The following is a 19,492-nucleotide window of genomic DNA, read 5'->3' on the forward strand; positions in this document are numbered from 1 at the left end:
ACCAAGCCTTCTGACTCAGGCAGTAATCATGAGAAGGTTTGTGGTATGAACCCAACTCTATGTAGGAAATCTAACAGCAACCAAAAAGCTACTGGAGACAAGATGGAGAGAAGAGCAGGGACATGTGGTGGTTTTTTTTTTTTTTTTTTTTTTTTTTTTTTTTTTTTTTTTTTTTTTTTTTGAGCATAAATCAGGTTTTGGAATGTTCTAAGCTGCAATTTACATTCCAGGGTCAGAGAGCACTCCTACTCAGTCATTATACAGCTGAGCACTACTGAGACCATACAATCAATATGTGCTTTTGCAAAAAAAACCTACGTTCAATATATACTCACAAAACCTACAGTGACTTAGTGAAGAAACACTCTATCAGTCCTAATGCAGTCATGATGAAATACCCTTTATTCGAGCGAGGGTGAGGCACGGTCTGATCTGGCAGTTGTGAGGCTGCTGGGTGATACACCCCAGACACTAACAACAGGGAGGAGGCCAGCTATCTTGGACTCCTGCTTTTACTGTAGAAACTTACTAGATGTGCTGCCTTTGCTTTATTCAAAGAATCCACCAGCAATGAAGAAACGCTGCATTTTGTCACCGGCATATATTTGAAAGTGTCTTTGGTGTTGTATCATGCAGAAATCTGCAAATTTGTGTTTTACACACACAACCACAATAATCATAATTTTTGTTAACTGAGCCTTTGGCCTGACTACAGGCTCTTATTTGGAATAATAGCTGTAACCTTTCAATGAGGTCAGTTTTCAATAAAGCCAGTGACAGCAGTGCAAACTCCAAAGAGGGTTACATTAATGTTGTTTTAATTGGCACATTGTATCAGCACAGCCTGCCTGGCAAATTACTCACTTATCTTAAACTAGTTTCTATGTATTGCTTTGGAGTTTTATACTGATTTGCAAGATTTGAATTTTAAACCCCTTTTTGTCAGATAACTACCTTTTTTAATAGGATAAAATTTAAAACATTTTTACACACTCAAATCAGAAATTGAAGCAAGAGTCCTACTTTCACCTATTCATATCTAATACATATTTTGATACATTCATCCAGTATCTTTAGAATTATTGGGGAAAAAAAATAGTGAGGTGAGAGTGAGCAAAATCACAACAAACAAAATTCAGTTGCTTTCAAGACAGCAAATCTGTGGATCCCAATTTCTGAGTTGCTGACTCTAGTATTCTTCCTTAAAAACATGCAGTAGACACACAGTTTAACCAGCCTGCCTTGTAGAAACCTTTGGAGACCTCAATATTTTCAAAGAACAGTTTCCATTAAGAATATAATTCCAAGGATATTTTTTTCCTTTGATAAAAAAAAAAAATGCTCTCTCTTCAATTTTTTTTTGCCTGACACAACTCCACCATAATTCAAAGAAAGCTAAAAAAAGATAAATAAGGCCGGGGGAGGTGGGGAGGAAGGTAAGTCAGGTAATACCGATTGAAGTACTGCATCATTGAATGCTAAATGTGCAGGAGGCTCTGTAGGTAAGGCACGGCTAGGAATAGGAACCAATATTGGCAAATTCCAATATTTGGAACTGGCAAGCTCTGTAGGTTAGGCATGGCTAGGAATAGGAACCAATATTGGCAAGTTCCAATATTTGTGTCCAAATATTGGACACTTGCGTGTCCAATAACATTTGTGAAACCAGTTACACAACGGAGTGTTTCAGACAGGCGGTCTCTGCAGCACGAACAACTGCAGACCTCCGCAATGTTGAGGCTGGTCCCTCAGCAGTTTCCCGGAGCAGAGCCAGCCCTGCCTTTCACTGAGACACCGCTGCCCTTTTCAGGGGCTCGGGCTCCGGCACCTCTTCCAGCCTTTACACAGAGCAGGGTGCGGGGGCCGGGCCCCCAGAGGGGCCAGGGAGAGACCGGTGCTGCGAACCGCGCCGGCAGTCGATACCCACCGCAACGCGGTCAGCGCCAAGCGGCCGTGAGGGCCCTGGGCCCCACCGCGGTGATCCTCCTCGCTGCGGGCGGCACCCGCGGGGCTGGGAGCGCCCCTCTCGGAGCAACGAGCCCGCTCTGAGGGGCAGCCACCCGCGGGGAACCTCGCCTCCCCGAGGCGGTCCCCAGGGAAAGCTGGTGGCGGCCCGGTCCCCAGGGAAAGCTGGTGGCGGCCCCACGGGGCCGGGAGCGGCCGCTCCGGGTGGCCGCCCCCAGGGGCTGTGGCCAGGCTCGGCGGCGCGGGAGGCCGCGGGGAAGCGCCAGGAGGCGAGCCGCGCCTTCGAGGCGGCCGGGCAGACTCCGGCACGGTCCAGCGGAGAACGGCCGGAGGGCCGAGGAGGAGCGAGCTGAGCCGCCACCGCACAGCGGGGCACCGGGCTCCGCTCTCAGTCAGGCACAGCCACCGCCCGTCTCCGCACGAGGGGCGCCTCAGCCATCCCGGCGGGGCTTCTACGGGCCGAGGCGCGGGGGTCGCTGCCAGGACCTCCGCAGGGCCACTGGGCGGCGGAGGAGCAGCGCCGTGGGGCGGGGCAGCTCCTCCCCGCCACCGCCGGAGGTGGGGCCGGGCGGTGCCGTGGGGCGCTGGTGGCATTTCCGCAGGGTCGTGCTTTCACGGAGAAGGGCTCGCCTCGTAGCAGTGGCGGACGGACGGACGGACGGACGGCTGGTCGGTCGGCACGCCCGAAGATGACAGACGCCCTGCTGCCCCGGCAGGCGGCGGAGCCGGCGGGGGACGGCTACTTTCGGAAGGTGGGAGGCTCGGTGGCCAGCCCGCGGCGCGTGGCTTGCGAGCACAGTGGGCTGTGTGCCCGGGGCAGCGCCTCCCGAGGGCGGCTCGGGGCTGGGGTCCCCTCACGGTCTGCTTTCTCCCGGCGGAGCGTCGTGGGCTCCGTCCTGCGGCAGCCCACGGGCGTGGGGAGCAGCCTTGGGGGGCCAAGGGCAGGGAGGCGAGACGGGGACCTGGCGCTGAGGGAGCGCGGAGCGCCCGGCGCGCACTCCGCCTTGAGCTGGCGGAGCGCTGCGCGGGGACCCCGGCGGCGCTCCCCTGCTGCGGAGCTGGGCGTCACCCTGAAGGACAGGAGCCCTCGTAGCTTCCCAAAATGAGTCTAATTGCGCTTGTCGGCCTTCTTTTTGCTGTCTTTATTTATATTTTTTCCCCCCTGCTCTCTTCCCCGTTTGCTACTCGCCGCGTCTCCGCGCGCTTTCTAGTAAATTGCCTTATGTACCTGTAAGAAAGTTTACTGGAGTAAGGCACGAAGTTAACAGATTCATTAGGAAGTTCCTAATGAGCATCTGCCCTAACTACTTTTCAGACTGACTGGGCGGCTTATGCCGTAACCTGCACCTGAGTTCTTTTTGCACAACAGTAATTATAGTTAAGTATTGCCTGTAATGCAGCCCTGTGGGGTTCTGTGAACTTCACTGGAGGTAAAGGGCAGTAAGTGCCGTTTTCAGAGAGCTTTGATTCGGCCTTCCCTTGCTGTTTTTAAGTTCCCAGCACCTGTAACTCCCGTCCATAGGTTTCAAGTCGGGGTGTAGATTCTGGATCCAGGACCATGAACTGTGTAGTCTATGGAGGGGGTAAAAAAAAGCTGCATACATCAGGTTGTTGCTGCTCGCCTCTGCCCAAAAATAGCCCCCTTACGCACTTCAGCAACCACCTGGATTACGTGGTGTTGAGGTACATAGGTTTTGCTTTGTTTCCCTCTTTACAGGCAGTTTGATTTTTTTGCTACAGTATTTATCGAATTTATAAGCCTGCAGGAACTTAAACAACATTGCCCTTTAGCAGAGGAACTGTTTCTAGCTGAAAAGAGCCAAGCTTTACCTGTGCCAGCCATGCTGCAAGGAATCGCTACCACCTTGTAAATAACTAGACAGGCTGAAACAAAACTTGGACCAAATCTTGTCTGGCTTCCTCATTTGAGTAATCCTCCTGTAATATTTGGCGAGTAAATCACTTCTGCCTTAGTAGTCTTTAGCAGGACTTCCAGTCTTTAGCAGTCTTTCCCAGTCATACAATGTGGCCAAGTTGTAATTACTTCGTTTTCATAGCTATGTTTTCTACACTGTCGGAAGCTCATGGGCTGCCTTGAGGCATGTTAGTAAAAAAGTTGAGTTTTCATGAACTAAGTTGCTGATAAGGGCTAACTGAAGTTTAGTAGCCAAATTGTGCCTCAGGTCCTATGAGTAGTAGATCTTCTACACTCAGACTTGCTAAACGACTGAGTTTATTTTAAATGAAGTTGTTGTATGTTGCAGTTTTGGTCACTGAAACATATTAGATCAGTGTAAAGCCTATTGGACAGGAATGAAATTTTTTTCATATATGAAAATACTCTAAGATCAACAGGAGCATCTTTCTTATTACTTACTGCTTTAAGACATAAGTAATGAAAAAGTGGGGATCTGATAAAATCTGAATGAGCCACACGCTGCAGTAAAACATTCTTGCCTCTGTTGCCCCAGATCTTGGAAAGGTTCAGCCAGCTCATAAGTGTCTTTATTAAAGTTAGGAACTTCAGATTAGGCTAGATGCTCAAAGCCTTTAGTCCCCAAAAATAAGAAGAAAAATAGTATACCTTGTTATATGTTAGTTGAATGGTCTCAAAAGTCAGAGCTTTAATTCTGATTTAGAAGTTCTAGGTGAAGGGGGAGGAAAAACAAAACACCAAAAAATGGACCAAAACAATCCCACTCCTGGAATCTTTAACAAGTACAATCTGTGAACCCAAGGAGATAGTTTAAATGTGGTATCTACATGTCCCTGTGAACGGTATACTTGGTGATTTCATGTGACTGAAATTAGTGACAGAGCTTTTGATGGGTGTCTGTGGGTCTTCCCCCCCTTCCCCTCTGAGTTACCTTGGTATTGTTTACTCCTTCCTTTCTAAATCACACTGTTTGTTTTCCTGAAAAGATTTGAGGGTTGGTTTACCACTTTTGTTGGTGCAGAATCACATCAATTTCCAAGGATAGTCTTTGTGTTTTTAGGTCAAAAGGTAAGTACTTAATTGACTTTTTTTATTCTGTAAGCTGTGTAGTAAGGTGAAAACACTTGCTTTGCATCAGTCCTGCTCAAACTCGGCTTCCAAGCACTACTTACACAGTGAGGTTGTCTCTCATACTTTCTAAGACTATTGCACAGTGAAATTTTATAATTGAGAAAAATTGGGCAATTCATACAGTATTCAATTGTTTTAGACTTTTGATTTCTTTTGATGAATGGATTACTATGGGAAATGTGCTCAAAGTCTCTCTTGTTCTTTTATGTATTAAGCCTTTTGAAGTTTTAAATACGGCATACCAGAAAGCAGTCCTCACTATCCCCAAGATGCAGTATGTAAAGCAACATACTTAATTTTTGTTTAGTGCCCTTTTTTTTTTTTATGTAGGGAGGGGGCCCTGTAGAACTATGACTGGCCAGAAACAGGGACACAGATGCACAGTCGTGTTTCCTGCTCTGATTTCTGTTGTCACACTAAAAAGTGACTCTGCCGTGAGTCTGAGATGTGGTGGGTGCCAGGAACTGAAGTTCACTTGCAGCCTTTCTCAGATCTACCCTCCCCATTCCCTTGCAGTGATGTCAGAGCTGCTCCAGATGGACCTTTTCCCTTACCCTGTCTTTTTCCATTATCTCCTTTTTCCCCATAGCAAAGACCTATCATTCATATATGCAAAATTTTTCTTTAAACCTGTAAGATGCTTTGAGCTGGTTCAATGCTGGTGTATCTTTTGTTGGTGTTTTTTTAATCACCTTATTTTAAGGAAATTACCTGTGCAGCCATACAGGGTACATTTAACTCTATCACTGTTGCCCCATTCACTTCCTCTTATATTGCCCTTTGAAACAACCCTCTTGAGGTGTTTGATGAGCTGCAACCAAACTTGGGAGAAGGTTTTTTACTTTTAAAAGCAAAATGGATAACAACAAAAAATAGCCTTTGTGGGGTCCTGAAGAGAGTATGGCAAAATGGAAGAAGCACCTTACTTTTCATCAAAAAGAAGATAGAGCTTCTGCCTGGAACTTTTTAATTTCTGGCATGATAATGTACCAGGAACTGGTTTTGCTACTGTTGTGTTTATCTTGGCTTAGTTCAGTGTACATTGCCAGGGCACACTGTACCTGTTCTCCTAGGTGGTGTGAGTGCTCTTGGACCATGAGCCTCATGTCTTGACCTATTCTGTGTGGAGTTTCACATTCTTTCACTGTTACTGACAGCAATCAGTGAATCAGCAATGCATGTCCCACACATCCATCCAAATTCTGCCCCTGGTCTTCCTTGTCTATGAAAATAATGACAAAACTAATGATAAGAGGAAAGAACAATTTGTTTTAAAAGTAGAGCATTTAGACGGAAGAATTTTTCTACAGACCAATAGTAGTTAAAGCAGGTCTGTTATCATGGCTGCTTTGTTTCCATGAGATGCTTTTCCCAACCATGCTTATTTTTTTCACCTGCCATGGTTCTGTGGCTTGCTTGGCCTCTCAAATGTCTCCCTGGGTTTTTTTAGTTACCTTTGAATGCTTATGAGAGAAACAGCTTTCTTTTTCAAGTTGTTCTCACTTTTTTTTTTCTTTTTTTTTTTTTTTTTTTAATAGCACACCACCCCACTTAACCAGTAAGCTTTTGCAAAGTAAATATCCCTGAGACACATCAACGTACAGAACTCAGGATATTTATAATACAGTACTCACCCAGTCATGGGATCCAGTGCTTGTGTCATGAACTATTAGTAGGGCTATGTCTGCCTTATTTTTTGTTTGCTTGTTTGGGGGTGGTTTTTGTTTTTCTTGTTTGGTTTTTTTGGTGGGTAGGAGCAGAGCAAGGAAGAGATACCTTGCCAGTTCTTTCTACTCTGTTTTTCCCACCTTGGCTTGCTGCATTGTAACACCTTACACTGGCCATATTTTCAAATGTCTCTCACCAGTCAGAAAGTAGCAATGAATGGTAAGAAAAAGCCATAGTTAATTTTCCAAGGTTAACATTTCTGCAGCTCTCTAGGTATTGGCTGGCTCAACATGAAACATCCCAGCTTGTGGATAGCAGTCCACAGAGGCAGAGCAGTAGGACAGCTAGCTTAATAAACCTTTAGGTTCTGATCAGTTGAACAAAGGTGCATATTTTTTTTTCTCTTTCTTAAAGCTTTGCTTTCATCTGTGAGGCTAGATGCTTATCATATAGACCAAGCTGATTCAGAAAGAATGACTGTATATTAGTCCCCTGTGTCAGGGAAGAAGGCTAAAAGCAGAAGCAAGCAGCTCCATAAGTGAGGTACCAGTCTGAAGATGATGATAGGTATGGTAACAAGCTCATGAATCAGCACTTCCCTAATTAACTCTGTGTCCTTCCCCCTCTTTCTGAGCTTTTTCTGCAGGGCTTCCCCCTACCTGTTGTTAATGTATCAGTTTACCAACCTGCCACACCTGTCATTCCACTGGGGTTTAGCTCCTGGGTCTCTTTTTAAGTCATTAGTAGCCAGGCAACCATCAACATTAGCATTGACACAGGAATATTTATTTGGCTATTTGTTCTCTTTCCTCTCATCTGGCAGAACAGAAACAACATTGCAATGATTCATAACCCTTGTCATCCAAAGTCCACTCATTATATACAAATTCATAAAACCTAAAACAGAAAGTAGGCCTTCATGTGGAACTAAGAATCATCTGAAACTTGGTTAGTCAAGAGACAGATGTCTGTGATGAAATATGAATGTTAAATTTTGCTTAGTGAGTGCTGTGACAAGATGGAGTTCATGTAGGAAATACATATTTGGAGTCTAATACAATAATGACTTCTTTAACTTTATATTAATCTTTGGGCGCTTAGAACTATAAAATACTTCATTCATAGCACAAGTAGACCAGGCTCTGGAAGATCAGATCTTCCCAACCTCTTTATTAAAGCAAAAAACAACAACAACAACAAAACACTCAGATAAAACTGGTGCTTCTGAAAGATCTGCAGTATATAGCTAAATTTTCAAAACTGAACTAGTGGTAACATGCAAAAACCCATTCATTATAGTACTTCAAGAAGGTAAGGAAATGACAATTTAGCAGGACTTGGGATCAGTTCTTGAAATATTGGTGTGAAGTATGCTGTTTTCTATGATTGCTGTTAGAACCAAAGAAGTTATGTGCTTAAGTTCCATACATACTTGTTATTTAAACATGCATGTTTAAGTACCTGGAGGATATGTTTGTGTACACTGCTGGGCTTGACAATCTGCACTGGCTGGAAAGGACTGTTTTCCTTTAAGCAGGGAGGCACACCCAGTTTCAACTCTGTGTCACCTTCAGACAGTGTGGCTCATCTTAAAAGTTCAAACCACTACTTTGTAAAGCATATTTATGTTAATTTGGAATACTTACTGCCATTACTCATTGTTTGGCAAACAGTCATGATTTTTGCATTCATCATGACTGGACTTTTGATGTGAACCATGTAGAAATGCTGTTTGGGAAAGGGATCTTGTACACGGAGGAAGACAAAACTAAGCACTTGCTTGGACCTGTTTGCTAAAAAACTTATTAGCACACAGAATTTGTGCTTTACACAAGGGGTATCTTTCCCAGACTATGTATTTCTTGAGTTTTTTTTTCAGATATTGGTTATTTTCACGGTTCTCTACGCAGACATCTACCTTTGTCAGATTAAGCTCTTTTTTGACTTAGAGATGGGGTAACTGAGAGGCATTTTAAAAACTTTAATTCTATTCTTAGTCTCATGTGAAGGGTGAGACAATGCAGGTGTTATAATTCACAACATCACAATCAGAAATTAATTACTTCTTAATTACAATACATTATAAGCATTTCTTAGCTTATTAGTTTTTGCTACACTATGCTGTAAATGCTTTAAAGCCAATCATCTAAAATTACTTCGCATGGGTCTTACTATAATGCATTTTTCATTGTTCTATTTCACTAAAGTATCTAGTCTTATTTTTAAGGTTATCTTTTGAAACTTTTCTAGCTCCATTTCTCTCTCAACAACGTCTGTCCTATTCTATGACATTTCTAAGTCAGCATTTGTTATCTCACAGTTTGCATATAGATACACACTACGTGAGCCTCGTCAGGCTTTGAGAATTTTCTATAAATCCATTTCCCACACTATCCATCAGTTTTATGGCAGCTTGATTACAATAAAGAGTTTAAGCCTGCAAATGAACACTAACTAGCTGAGTGTCCTCATCCCTTGTGCAGGAGATGTAAAGAGCAACATTTCCCAAAAAGTACAATATTAATTCCTTGTAGGCTTTGTGAAGTTAATGGGAGCCATATGCTTGAACAGGTGGGTGTATCCTGAAAACAGACTCCTCTATCCATAAGAAGCCTCTTATCAAAACTGTTGCACTTGCAGGCACACTGGAGGTTATACAGATACCTTGGCCTGTCAGTGCCTTGTCCTGGTAGGGCCCAGGGCTGGTTTTCCTTCCTATAGACAATAGTGCCTGGGGACCTGAAAAGGAGGGAAACATCTCTTACGCTTTTTCTCTTTGCAGAGAGTTTCAGATCACTGCAGTTTTGTATTCATTGTTCAGTGGGAGCTTGATCAAAAGTTCATTCAAATGAAGAGATCACATCTACAAGCTTCATGGGCTTAGGAATCAGGCAGTTGGTCTTCCTGAAAAATTTCTGAAGAGAAGCTGTAAAGAAGTATTTGAATGATGTCGTCAAACATGTTTGGCACACCAAAAGGACCAGGGAATTCTGGGAGGAAGCTGCAGCTTTACAGAAAAAATGAAGGGCAAGGCAAGGATACATTTTAGAAGGATGCTTGAACTAAGTGGTCAAGAAAGAAGTTGGAAGGAAGTACCTGTGCATAAATATGGAGATAACAGGTCTGAGATGAGAATTAAATACTCAAAATAAATGCAAGAGCAAATAATTTGTGAGGTTCAAATGAAAAATGGCATGGATAGAATGGAAGGAGATAAAACTTCGAATAGCAGTAGTAAAAAAGACTATACAACACAAAATGAAGGAAAATCAAAGTGCGGAAGAACAGCTTCATCCCAGAAAAAGAACCAGACTAAGAGCAGACAGCAACTTAGACCATGTTGTACACTAAACTGTGCGTTGCTTATGTCTTTGTTGTGTGTAAAGGAGCATAAAGTATTTGGTAGTTAAAGGACTGCTTCTAATCCGAGATGAATGAGTTTGCTGCATGTGTGTATTCCCTCCAATAAAAAGTTCATCTTCTCTGTGTGTCGTGGTTTGACACTGGCCAACCAGGCACCCACGAAATTCTCTCTTGCTCTCAGCTGGGCAAAGGAGTGGGGAAAAAAAAAAGAAATTAACAAAGGGTTCATGAGTTGAGATGAGGACTGGGAGAAAACACTGTAAGGGCAAAACAGATTCAAATTTAAAGGTATAAAGTAAATTTATTATTAACAGAGTAAGAGGAGCATAATGAAAAGTAAAATAAGCCTTTAAAACACCTTTTTTTCCCCACAGCCCTTCCCTCCTTCCCACCGACAGCCCGGGGAGACAGGCATGGAGGTTTTGTTCAGTTCATCACCTGAGAGCTTCTATTGTTCACTCAGGGAGAGAAGTCTTTCCTCTGCTATGCTGTGGGCAGACAGTCTTCCCAGAACTGCTGTGGTGTGGGTCACTCGTCCACAGGGTGCAGTTCTCTAAGGATAGGCTGCTCCAGTTTGGGAGCAAGGGCTCTCTCTCTCTCTCTCTCTGGCAGCAGGGCCCTCTCTCTCTGTTTGGGTCTCCCAGTGGATCACAGCTTCCTCTGGCACCCACCCACTCTGGTGTGAGTGCTTTTACCAGTGGATCTCTGCATCCCCTGTGGATTTACATCCCCCTGTGCATTACAGGGGGACAGTTGTTTCACCATGGTCCTCACCATGGCTGGCAGAGGAATCTTGGTTCAGATGCTTGAAAACCTCCTCCCCTCTTTCTTTCCCACTGACCTTGGTGGTGCCATGTTGTTTTCCCTCACATGCCCTCACTTCCTTCTCTTCTCTGACTAGAAGAAAAACTGCTGCTCGTAGGTGCCATCACCAAAAAGTTCCACCAATTCAAAGACTCTTGCACGACCCCACACTGCTGAGAGGTTGATTTCGTCTAGCTTCAATATCAGAGAATTGCTCGCCATGTTTCCGCTGCCAGCCAGGCGGCCCTGCCGGCGCTGCAGGGGCAGCGGCAGATCCCATGGCGCTGGCATTATTTAGCACCTCTCCTCAAGCTGGGTGCCAGGAGGGAGAAACCACAACTGCCCCTGCCCTCCCTCCCTCAGCATGGCTGGGAGAAACCACAACTGCCCCTGCCCTCCCTCCCTCAGCACGGCTGGGAGACGCCACCAGTGCCCCTGCCTTCCCTCCCTCAGCACGGCTGGGAGACGCCACCAGTGCCCCTGCCTTCCCTCCCTCAGCACGGCTGGGAGACGCCACCAGTGCCCCTGCCTTCCCTCCCTCAGCACGGCTGGCCAGGGGCGGCCAGGCAGGCAGGGCTTGACTCGGGCTGTGGCACCTCTCCACCCCTGGGAAAAACTGTGTGCGCTGTTTTGATTTTCTTCTTAAATGTGTCATCACAGAGGCATTGCCAACCTCTCTGACTGGGCCAGCAGCGTGTCCATCTTCAGAGCCATCAGAGATTGGCTGTGTCGGACATGTGGAAGCTTCTAGCAGCTTCTCACAGAAGCTACTTCGGTGGCTCTCCCCTGCTGCTCGAAAACGAGGCGGTGCCAAACCAACGCAAGGCGTCATGCTTGCTGTGAGAGCTTTCTCAATGAAGAGAGCTGTGGGCTCATGCTGTGAGTGGTATTTCAAGGCAGTAATTCAATGTGGTATGTTTTTTGAAGTTACATGTCAAATGGTGCTTCTGGAGATGTCTGCACAAGCTTCCTGCCATTTTACCTATTTATTACAAGCTTTTCAAACTAGGTATGTAAAATTAATATTATTGGGCTATGTGCCTTCTCAGTTGAACTAGAGTAATCTGGTTTGATCGGCTCATTTCTCTGTTGTCAAGTCAATTTGCTTTCACTTGACAACAAAAACAAGAACTGAACTTCATGATCAGAATGTCATGTTCTGTTTAAATACTACCTTTTGTTTTGCTGGTATGTCATTGCTTGGCCACTCATAATTAGAGCTTGTTAATAGACTTTTAAATGCTCTTATAACAGAATACATTTTTTCTAGTCAAAACTAAGAGGGAGAGGTCCAAAATAGTGCATAATTTAGTGGCTGGAGTAGTTGAAAGAAGACTTAGAGAGGTCTGAGCCTCCTTCTTGTGTAGTAGACAATACAGTAGGACTGATAAGCTTTGTAATCATACCCAGTGAGGCCTCTCAAAAAGACATTCTTCATTTAAGTGTAAGCCTTAAAACAGTGATTTTATTTGCTTCAGAATTATTAGTTAAGGCTGCAGGGATGTGCTGGCAGATTCCTGAGTATTAAGATTCAAAGGCATTTGATACTTTTTAAAAAAGGGGTGGCAGGGGCAAAGAATAAATTTTGGAAGAGAAATTTCTAACATATTTTTAAAAGGTGTTAAAATTGTGTTTCCCTTAATCAAAAAAGGACAAACATGCAGTCCTATTCATCTGTAGCAGTTTTAGCTTATCAGTGCTCAGAATACAGTGGCTCAGTCCTGCTCAAACACGTTTCAGCAGTTTGAGTTTTGAGTCTTGTACTTGTGTACGGTATGCACATACATGGGAGCATTCTTGTGAATTCTAGATTTCACACTTTACAAGAGCCTAATTTGATAAGAGTCTGAGGGTATAATCATTTTACCCTGTTAAGCTCTATTTTGGTAAGTTTGAGATGTAAAGAAAGGAGCCTAGGGAAGGAGGGGGAGGAATTGTACTGAAGGTCTGAGCCACCAGAAGGAAAGATCAGAGATCCTAAAACTGGAAGCAGGTTTTTGGGCCCCAAACTTTGAGCACCACAGTCTGTTTTGGACAGAGTTGTATTTCAAGGCTGCATATAGCCCAGTATGGAACTCTGATATTTTACAAGGCAGAAGCTTTGATGAGAGTTGATGTCTTGCCAGATACTGTTTTCATAAAATCCTACAAATATCATAACATTCTGTCAAATTTGATTGCGTTTGCAAAGTACCTTGAAAATATTTTTAGGGGAGAAGAGACTGGCTCACGTGTACTTAAGGTTTAAAACAAATATTTTCTGTCTGGATTTTGATGTTGAAATGTACTATGGTCATGGTCCCTTTTGATTTTAATGACCAAGTTTGAGACAAGAAATACTGTTGTTGATGTCAGATCATCCTTGATGTCAAGGTAACTAATTTGTATTCATATAGAACCTATGCCTTTAACACTGAATTTAAATAAACCTTGAAAGTTCATTTAAATTCCATGTTAGTCCCTCTGAAGTTTCTTCCAACAGCAACAAAAAACTTGTTTTCTTAATTCTAGGGATGTAATCCTCTTGCTGAGACTGGACGAAGCAAACTGCAAAATCAAAGAGCTGTTCTAAACCAACAGATCTTAAGAGCAGTGAGAATGAGAGCTGGTGCTGAAAACCTTTTAAGGTACACGTCATGGTTTCTTAGTTTTCTTGCCCAAGCAACAGTTGTTTAATTTTCTTTTAATTTTGTAGAAGTCTCTTAGCTATTGTTATTTTCTCCTCATTTTCCCCAAACATGCTGCATCTCTTACTGTAGAATGATTTGTGAATCTCCCTGAAATTTTTTCAAGCTATAGCTCTACAGAGTCATTATTTGCATTCAGGTGCACTTTCATACTATGTTGTAGTAAATGAGCTAAATGTTAGACTTTCTTAGGTTGCTCTCTGTGTTCAGTTTTATTGCTAGTGATAATGGCAAGTGAACCTTGCTGAATATTGTAATGAGTCCCTTTTACTCTTCAAATCAAATAAAGGTATTGCCACTATGCTGTTGGCTTTTTCCAAGATCCTTTAGTTCTGTGCTGCATAGTAGAAAGGACCATCCATTGCCTTCTTTACTCCCTGTAATAATGATACAGGAGTAGCAGGGTAGCGCACATCTAATTTGAGCTGGGTTACCACCAGTTGCCACCAAATTCTCCTACAGTTTGAGGTAACTTCATCTATGACATTCTGTTAGGATATATTTTCATATGTGGCTGTCCCCATAGGAATAGCCTTATGTTGACCCTGCCTTAAAGCTGTTACATCCTGTGATCAACTGTTTGGCAAACAGCCTGTATATTTCCAATCTTACACAGAAGAACTGAAAACTATCCCAATTCTCATCTGCAGTAGTTTCCTGTAGTGTCTTGTTTCTCTGTAACTGGAACAACAATGGGTCTTCAAAAACAAAATCTAGCAAATATACTTAAAGAAGTTAAAATGCTTGGATAAATTAATTTTTTTTAAACTTGCCATTAATCAATGGGTTGCATGTTGTCTGTTACCTGCTTTTATCTCCACTCTTGCAAGAGATGTGACAGGTTGAAAACTTAGGTAATTTTAGTCTCTGTGACTGACTTAAATTTGCTTTGTTTACTGGTAATTGACTTAAGGAGTGAGACTTAAAATTTTACTGCTTTTTGTATGTTTTGCATTATACCTGCTTTTGAAATGGAATACTTAATTCAGTTAATGTTTCCGCTTGTTGATTCAGGAGTGTTTTGGGAGGGCTAAAGAGATGAGAAAACTGGTAACGTTTAACCTAGATATCCTAAAGTTCAGTTTCTGATGCCAGCATTAACTGCTGAAATACTAGAGTTGCTATTTACAGGAGTGGGAACTAAATCTACTTAAGAGTAGAGGAACAGATTTATTTTTAAGATTTTAGAAATCTAAAATGAGTGTACACCTGTTGAACTATTAAAATTAGCTAGTTCTTTGAAAGAAGCAATTTAAAAAATAACCTGACCACTAGACAGTTCACATGATTAGTTATATCTACAGTCTCCTAAGGAAAAACATAAACAAGCTTTTTGTTTGCAGATTCTATTTGAATTTCATCAGGTTCTAAAAGAAACAAACCAATTGCTGTCCACAAGAAGCCTCCTGGATTAGAATTTGAGAAAAAACTGGAAATGCAGGTTTCTTTACTTTTGGCTGAAAGTAAGAGCTAGGCTTGAAGCACATGATCCATATAGTGCAAAGACTTCTGTTCTTAGAATTTCTAAAAGTCACCCTCTCCTTCTTTATTGCCTTCTGCTCTGGAAGTTGAGTTAAAATTAAATTCAGTGTAGAGTTATCTCAACAATTTCACATTGCCCCTGTAGCTGTGTTCCGCTGGTTGTTACTAAAAGGTGTGTCTACAGTGTAAAAAACACGAAAAGGTAATCAAATTAAATTGACAGGGATGTTCATAGCCATAGAGCAAATAGACAAGTCAATCTGGATGGAACTGTGGGGCTTCTGAAAAAGATACCAGAATCCCTCCTGTGGAGGATGGTAAGCTAGACCAAATATGGAGCCTTAATACATCACAATTAAAGTGCTTATAGCATCAAAACTTGCCCATTTACCTGTGTGGTGCTGCCTTTATCAAGGAAGGTCCACCCCACCATATGGTTGTATCCAGTTTGGTTTATCAAGGCAACACATGTTAACATTGCTTAATTTAAACAATCCAAGGTATTCAATAAAGTACAGCATAGAAAAATCACAGATAACTCCTTTATAATACGAAAAACAAACATAGAATTTTAGTTTTGGAATAATTATTTCTTCATAAAGGTGCTCCATAAAACTGGAGAACTGCTCCAAGTGGAGCCTAGATTTATGAGATGGTTGTTCATAAATATTTATGGCTGTGAATTTTGTCTTAAAATAAAGGTAAATGCAAAATTTTGCAACTTTTAAGTTCGTTACTGTCTTCAGATTCAGACTCTAATATAAGGGTACAGTATCTTAAGCATGGATAACTTTTATCTTAAACTCATAACTGTGGATTTATAGATACAGATGATTTAAGTATCTGGAAAAGAGTAATATTCTAATGAAATTGTCAGTATGGAGACTCAGGTTAGAAATTGTGACATAAATGCACAAATAAATAATCACAAAGAAATGCTTGGGGGCATTAAATGCTGACATCCATTGTGCTTGCAGTTCAAAGTGTTGCCATTTAAATACATAAATGGCAAAGGAAACAAGCAAACAAAATCATATTTGCATCCAACAAAATCAAATTATAGAGAAAATTGTCTTGTATTAAAAAGATCTGGTTGAAAGATATTTTTTTTTCTGTAATAACTTTTGGGGGAAAGTAATTTTCTTTTATTCTTAAGATCTGAAATCTCAAAATATCTTTATTCAGTTTCTAAGGTGGAGAAGTCTCTGTTGAAGAATGTCTCCTGACTTGTCCCACCTCCACCAACCTATCTTCTTCGATTAAAAAAAAAAATTACATAATCTGAAAATAGGATAGTGATTCTGATTAAGAGGCTTTAGTTTTGTTGATGAATGTATCTGAAAATAAGCTTGACCCTTTATCATACACGGAAAATTGGGCATATAGGAAATCTGTGGCTGCATGCTATTATTGTCTGGAAACTATCCCAAGCACTCTCTTGACAGAAAAACTAATAAATTCTGAAACATGAGGTCTTGTATAATCTCTTAAGGAGATAAAAAGAAATCTTAAAAATGCTGAGAATGCTTGCATTGGAGGTTGAAGGGGGTCAGCCAAGCTTGTAGAAAACCTTTTCCTGAGCAATAAAAAATTGATATGTCTCTGCAGAGCAACCACCAATAACAAAGTACGAGAGCAAGTACTACTGGAACTCAGTTTTGTAAATTCAGACCTGCAGATCTTAAAGGAAGAATTGGAAGGACTTAATATCTCAGTAGAAGTTTATCAAAATGCAGAGTAAGTATAAAGCTAAGTTATTCAATTATTAACAGATCTTCTGTTTACCCTTGAAAACAAAATTGTTTCTAGGTGAGTGTGAATATTGGACACGAATCATGTGAAAGAACAGAGAGCTTGATAGGAAGAGAACATACTTGATGGTAGATTTGTTGACTAAGGGTTAGTCTGCATATTTGTCCTTCTCTTGGGAAATGTATGTACCACTAATCCTTGGATGTGAAGTTCCTTTGAAGAGAGGAGTATTGTGAGAATTGAAAGCTCTTGGAGCTATACTGCAAGCAGTTGGCACTTAGCAGAATTTCCAGTACTGGAATGGCTAATTGGCTCAGTGCATTCTGGAGTGAACAAACTTAGCCATAAAGTAGTATCTCTTCTCAAATGTGGTGCATATAACAGTCCTCTCTGGAGCTGGAGAGCAGAGACACAATGCTGATCTGATGTTTAAAGCAGACTAAGTAATCTTCAATGTGTGTTCTTCAGTGACAGAAAAACACAAATTCTTTGGGTAAAGCAGAGGAATTTTTAGTAGATGAAGTTGGATTTTTTCCAAGATATTCTTCTTCACTTTGAAGAGCACACTGATTTTTCAATTGCAATGGATTCCTCAAAGATAAAACTTCAAAGTTAAGGAGTATTCATTGCCTGCATACTGAAATGATTTCTGTATCAGTTATATGTCTTGTTCCCCCTAAAACTAAAATATTTACTATTTGATTAACAGCAGCTCAAGGTACAAATTGAAATGCTTCATGTGATGGGGGTATAATTTTGTGCCTCTCTTACCACTGTTCTCAGTTAGGTGTTAAACTTCTAGGTGGATTACAAGGAATTCTTAATATAAAAGGATGAAGCACATTTCCAGGGAGGTAACTTCCAACTGAATACTGACTTGATGCAAAATATCTATGTTGTAGTTTTCTCAAACAGCAACTTGTGGTAAACTTCTTACCCTCCACCCCCATGGCAAACTTTGACAACTGTTTGATGCAAAAATATTTTGGGGTTTTTTGGTTGGTCTTTTTTTTTGTTTTAGATTTGGGTTTCTTGTTCAAGTTTTTTCTGGTCTTCATAAATGCATGTGAGTACAGAGAGCAGTTACAGCTGTGGAAATGAGAGCAGGGCTCCACAAGTACTATTTCTTCTTCTAGCTAAACATTTCTTCTTCTAGCTAAATATTAAAAATATTTGGATTCTTACTGAAGGATGAGCAGTAGGTCAGGCCGCAAGGCAGGCAGAAGCCTTGAGGCTGGACAGCAATATGCTTGTAATTCTCTCCTGATCCTACTTTCCCAATCTAATTTGAATGGTGTTTTGCCTTTCTTATGCTTTTCATTCTAAGCTCTAGATGCTTTTTATGTTTCATCAGCTAAAATAATTAATTTCCCTGTAACTGCTCCAGCCTTTACCAGTAAGTAGCTATTAATAGTTCTTCTCTGACTATTGTGTATACAGTTGTTAACATAAGGTCACACCCATGGTTTACTGGATTAGCCTGGATTGTGTTAAAACAATGTAAGGGTTGGCCCTCCCAGTACTTGCACAAATGTCAGCCTGATTGAGAAGGGTGATGCTATTTCTACTCAGTTCTGGAAATCCAGGATCACCTCCCTAACTGTTCAGTCCTCCATGGGTGTGGCACCTTAGCTGTAGAGAAAAAATTAAATTCACTTTCTTTGAATGACCAATGCTGATATCTACAGGGAATGTGCACGGCAGTAGAATGGATTGAATCAGTAAGTTAGGATTTCTTTTCCATGTGTCTCACTTCCTTTTGAGGAAAAAGCAATGATATAATCTGTGGTAAAAGTATTGAAGTTTCTTATAAAAGCGTCATCAGAAATCAGATAATTTGCACCACTTGAAATGGTGTTTTGGCTCTGTATCCTGGAAGTCCTGGAAGTTAGCAGAGCCACTTTCTGGATCATGAAGGACTCTTGCTCTGCTTAGGAAGCTGTGTTCCTACTGCCACCCTCTCAAGATGGAATTTTCACCAATAAGAAAGTTTGTTTTCCTGACAAGACTCTAAATGAATGTGGGATTTTGTAGTTGATAATGGAATGCTCTAAACAATGGTTAGACAGTCAAAAAGTTGTTTTCAGGAAAAATCAAAATATTAGATGAACTTTATAATTGCTTGATAGTGATCTGTTAAATCTACACAACCAGCTATGTATCTGGAAGCTATTGTGATCTTTTTTTAAGTCAGCTCTCATCCTTATTGCCCTTTGATATTCTAGAGGTTGACTTGTCTGGAGGTTAACACCTAGCATTGCCTAGAAGCTAGGTAGTTCTTGGACTTCTACTCCTAGACCTTTCACTGTGAAAGCTGGTACACTTTGGCTCTGCTTCTCCCTGTGTTGCACAGATAACTGCTACATACAAAACCATTGGTAACATGTAAAATACTGAATATAACTGCTAATACATACCATCTGCTCTTACTGTGGCAGATCTCCTAGCAGCTGTGGAGCTAAATTGCAGTAAGGCAGCCTTTGAGGGTCTCCTTTGCTTTGCCTGGAGGAAAAATAGGCTTAAATAATTAAAAAAAAAAAAAAAGTGAAGGCAAGTAGCTTTCTTCAATCTTTTCTTGAGAAGTACAGGCCATTAGGCAGATTTTCTTGTGCAGGAAGGAACTGTATACTTTTCTTTTTACCTCATCAATGTATGAAATTCCTGTCATCAAATAAAACAAAAGTAATTATAACAGAAGCAGAAA

General features: G+C 41.5%; 1 protein-coding gene and 1 long non-coding RNA gene across 2 annotated transcripts in view; one reads left to right on the forward strand and one right to left on the reverse strand.

Annotated features, from left to right (window-relative positions):
• Positions 1–2,554: 2,554 nt before the first annotated feature.
• RHPN2 (rhophilin Rho GTPase binding protein 2) overlaps positions 2,555–19,492 on the forward strand; it is a 30,715-nt gene continuing 13,777 nt past the window's right edge. Inside the window, exons 1-3 of the mRNA XM_053987178.1 lie at positions 2,555–2,717; positions 13,379–13,494; positions 16,645–16,773. Coding sequence (XP_053843153.1) covers positions 2,655–2,717; positions 13,379–13,494; positions 16,645–16,773 — 308 coding nt within the window. The 5' untranslated portion in view covers positions 2,555–2,654. The remainder of the gene's footprint in view (positions 2,718–13,378; positions 13,495–16,644; positions 16,774–19,492) is intronic.
• On the reverse strand, positions 7,461–19,293 carry LOC128812658 (uncharacterized). Its single transcript, XR_008438787.1, has 2 exons — positions 19,206–19,293; positions 7,461–9,626 (listed from the first exon to the last, which is right to left on the reverse strand). It is a non-coding gene; the product is annotated as an uncharacterized LOC128812658 (long non-coding RNA).

This window comes from Vidua macroura, chromosome 11, assembly GCF_024509145.1.
Source record: "Vidua macroura isolate BioBank_ID:100142 chromosome 11, ASM2450914v1, whole genome shotgun sequence".
NCBI classification, from domain to species: Eukaryota; Metazoa; Chordata; class Aves; order Passeriformes; family Viduidae; genus Vidua; species Vidua macroura.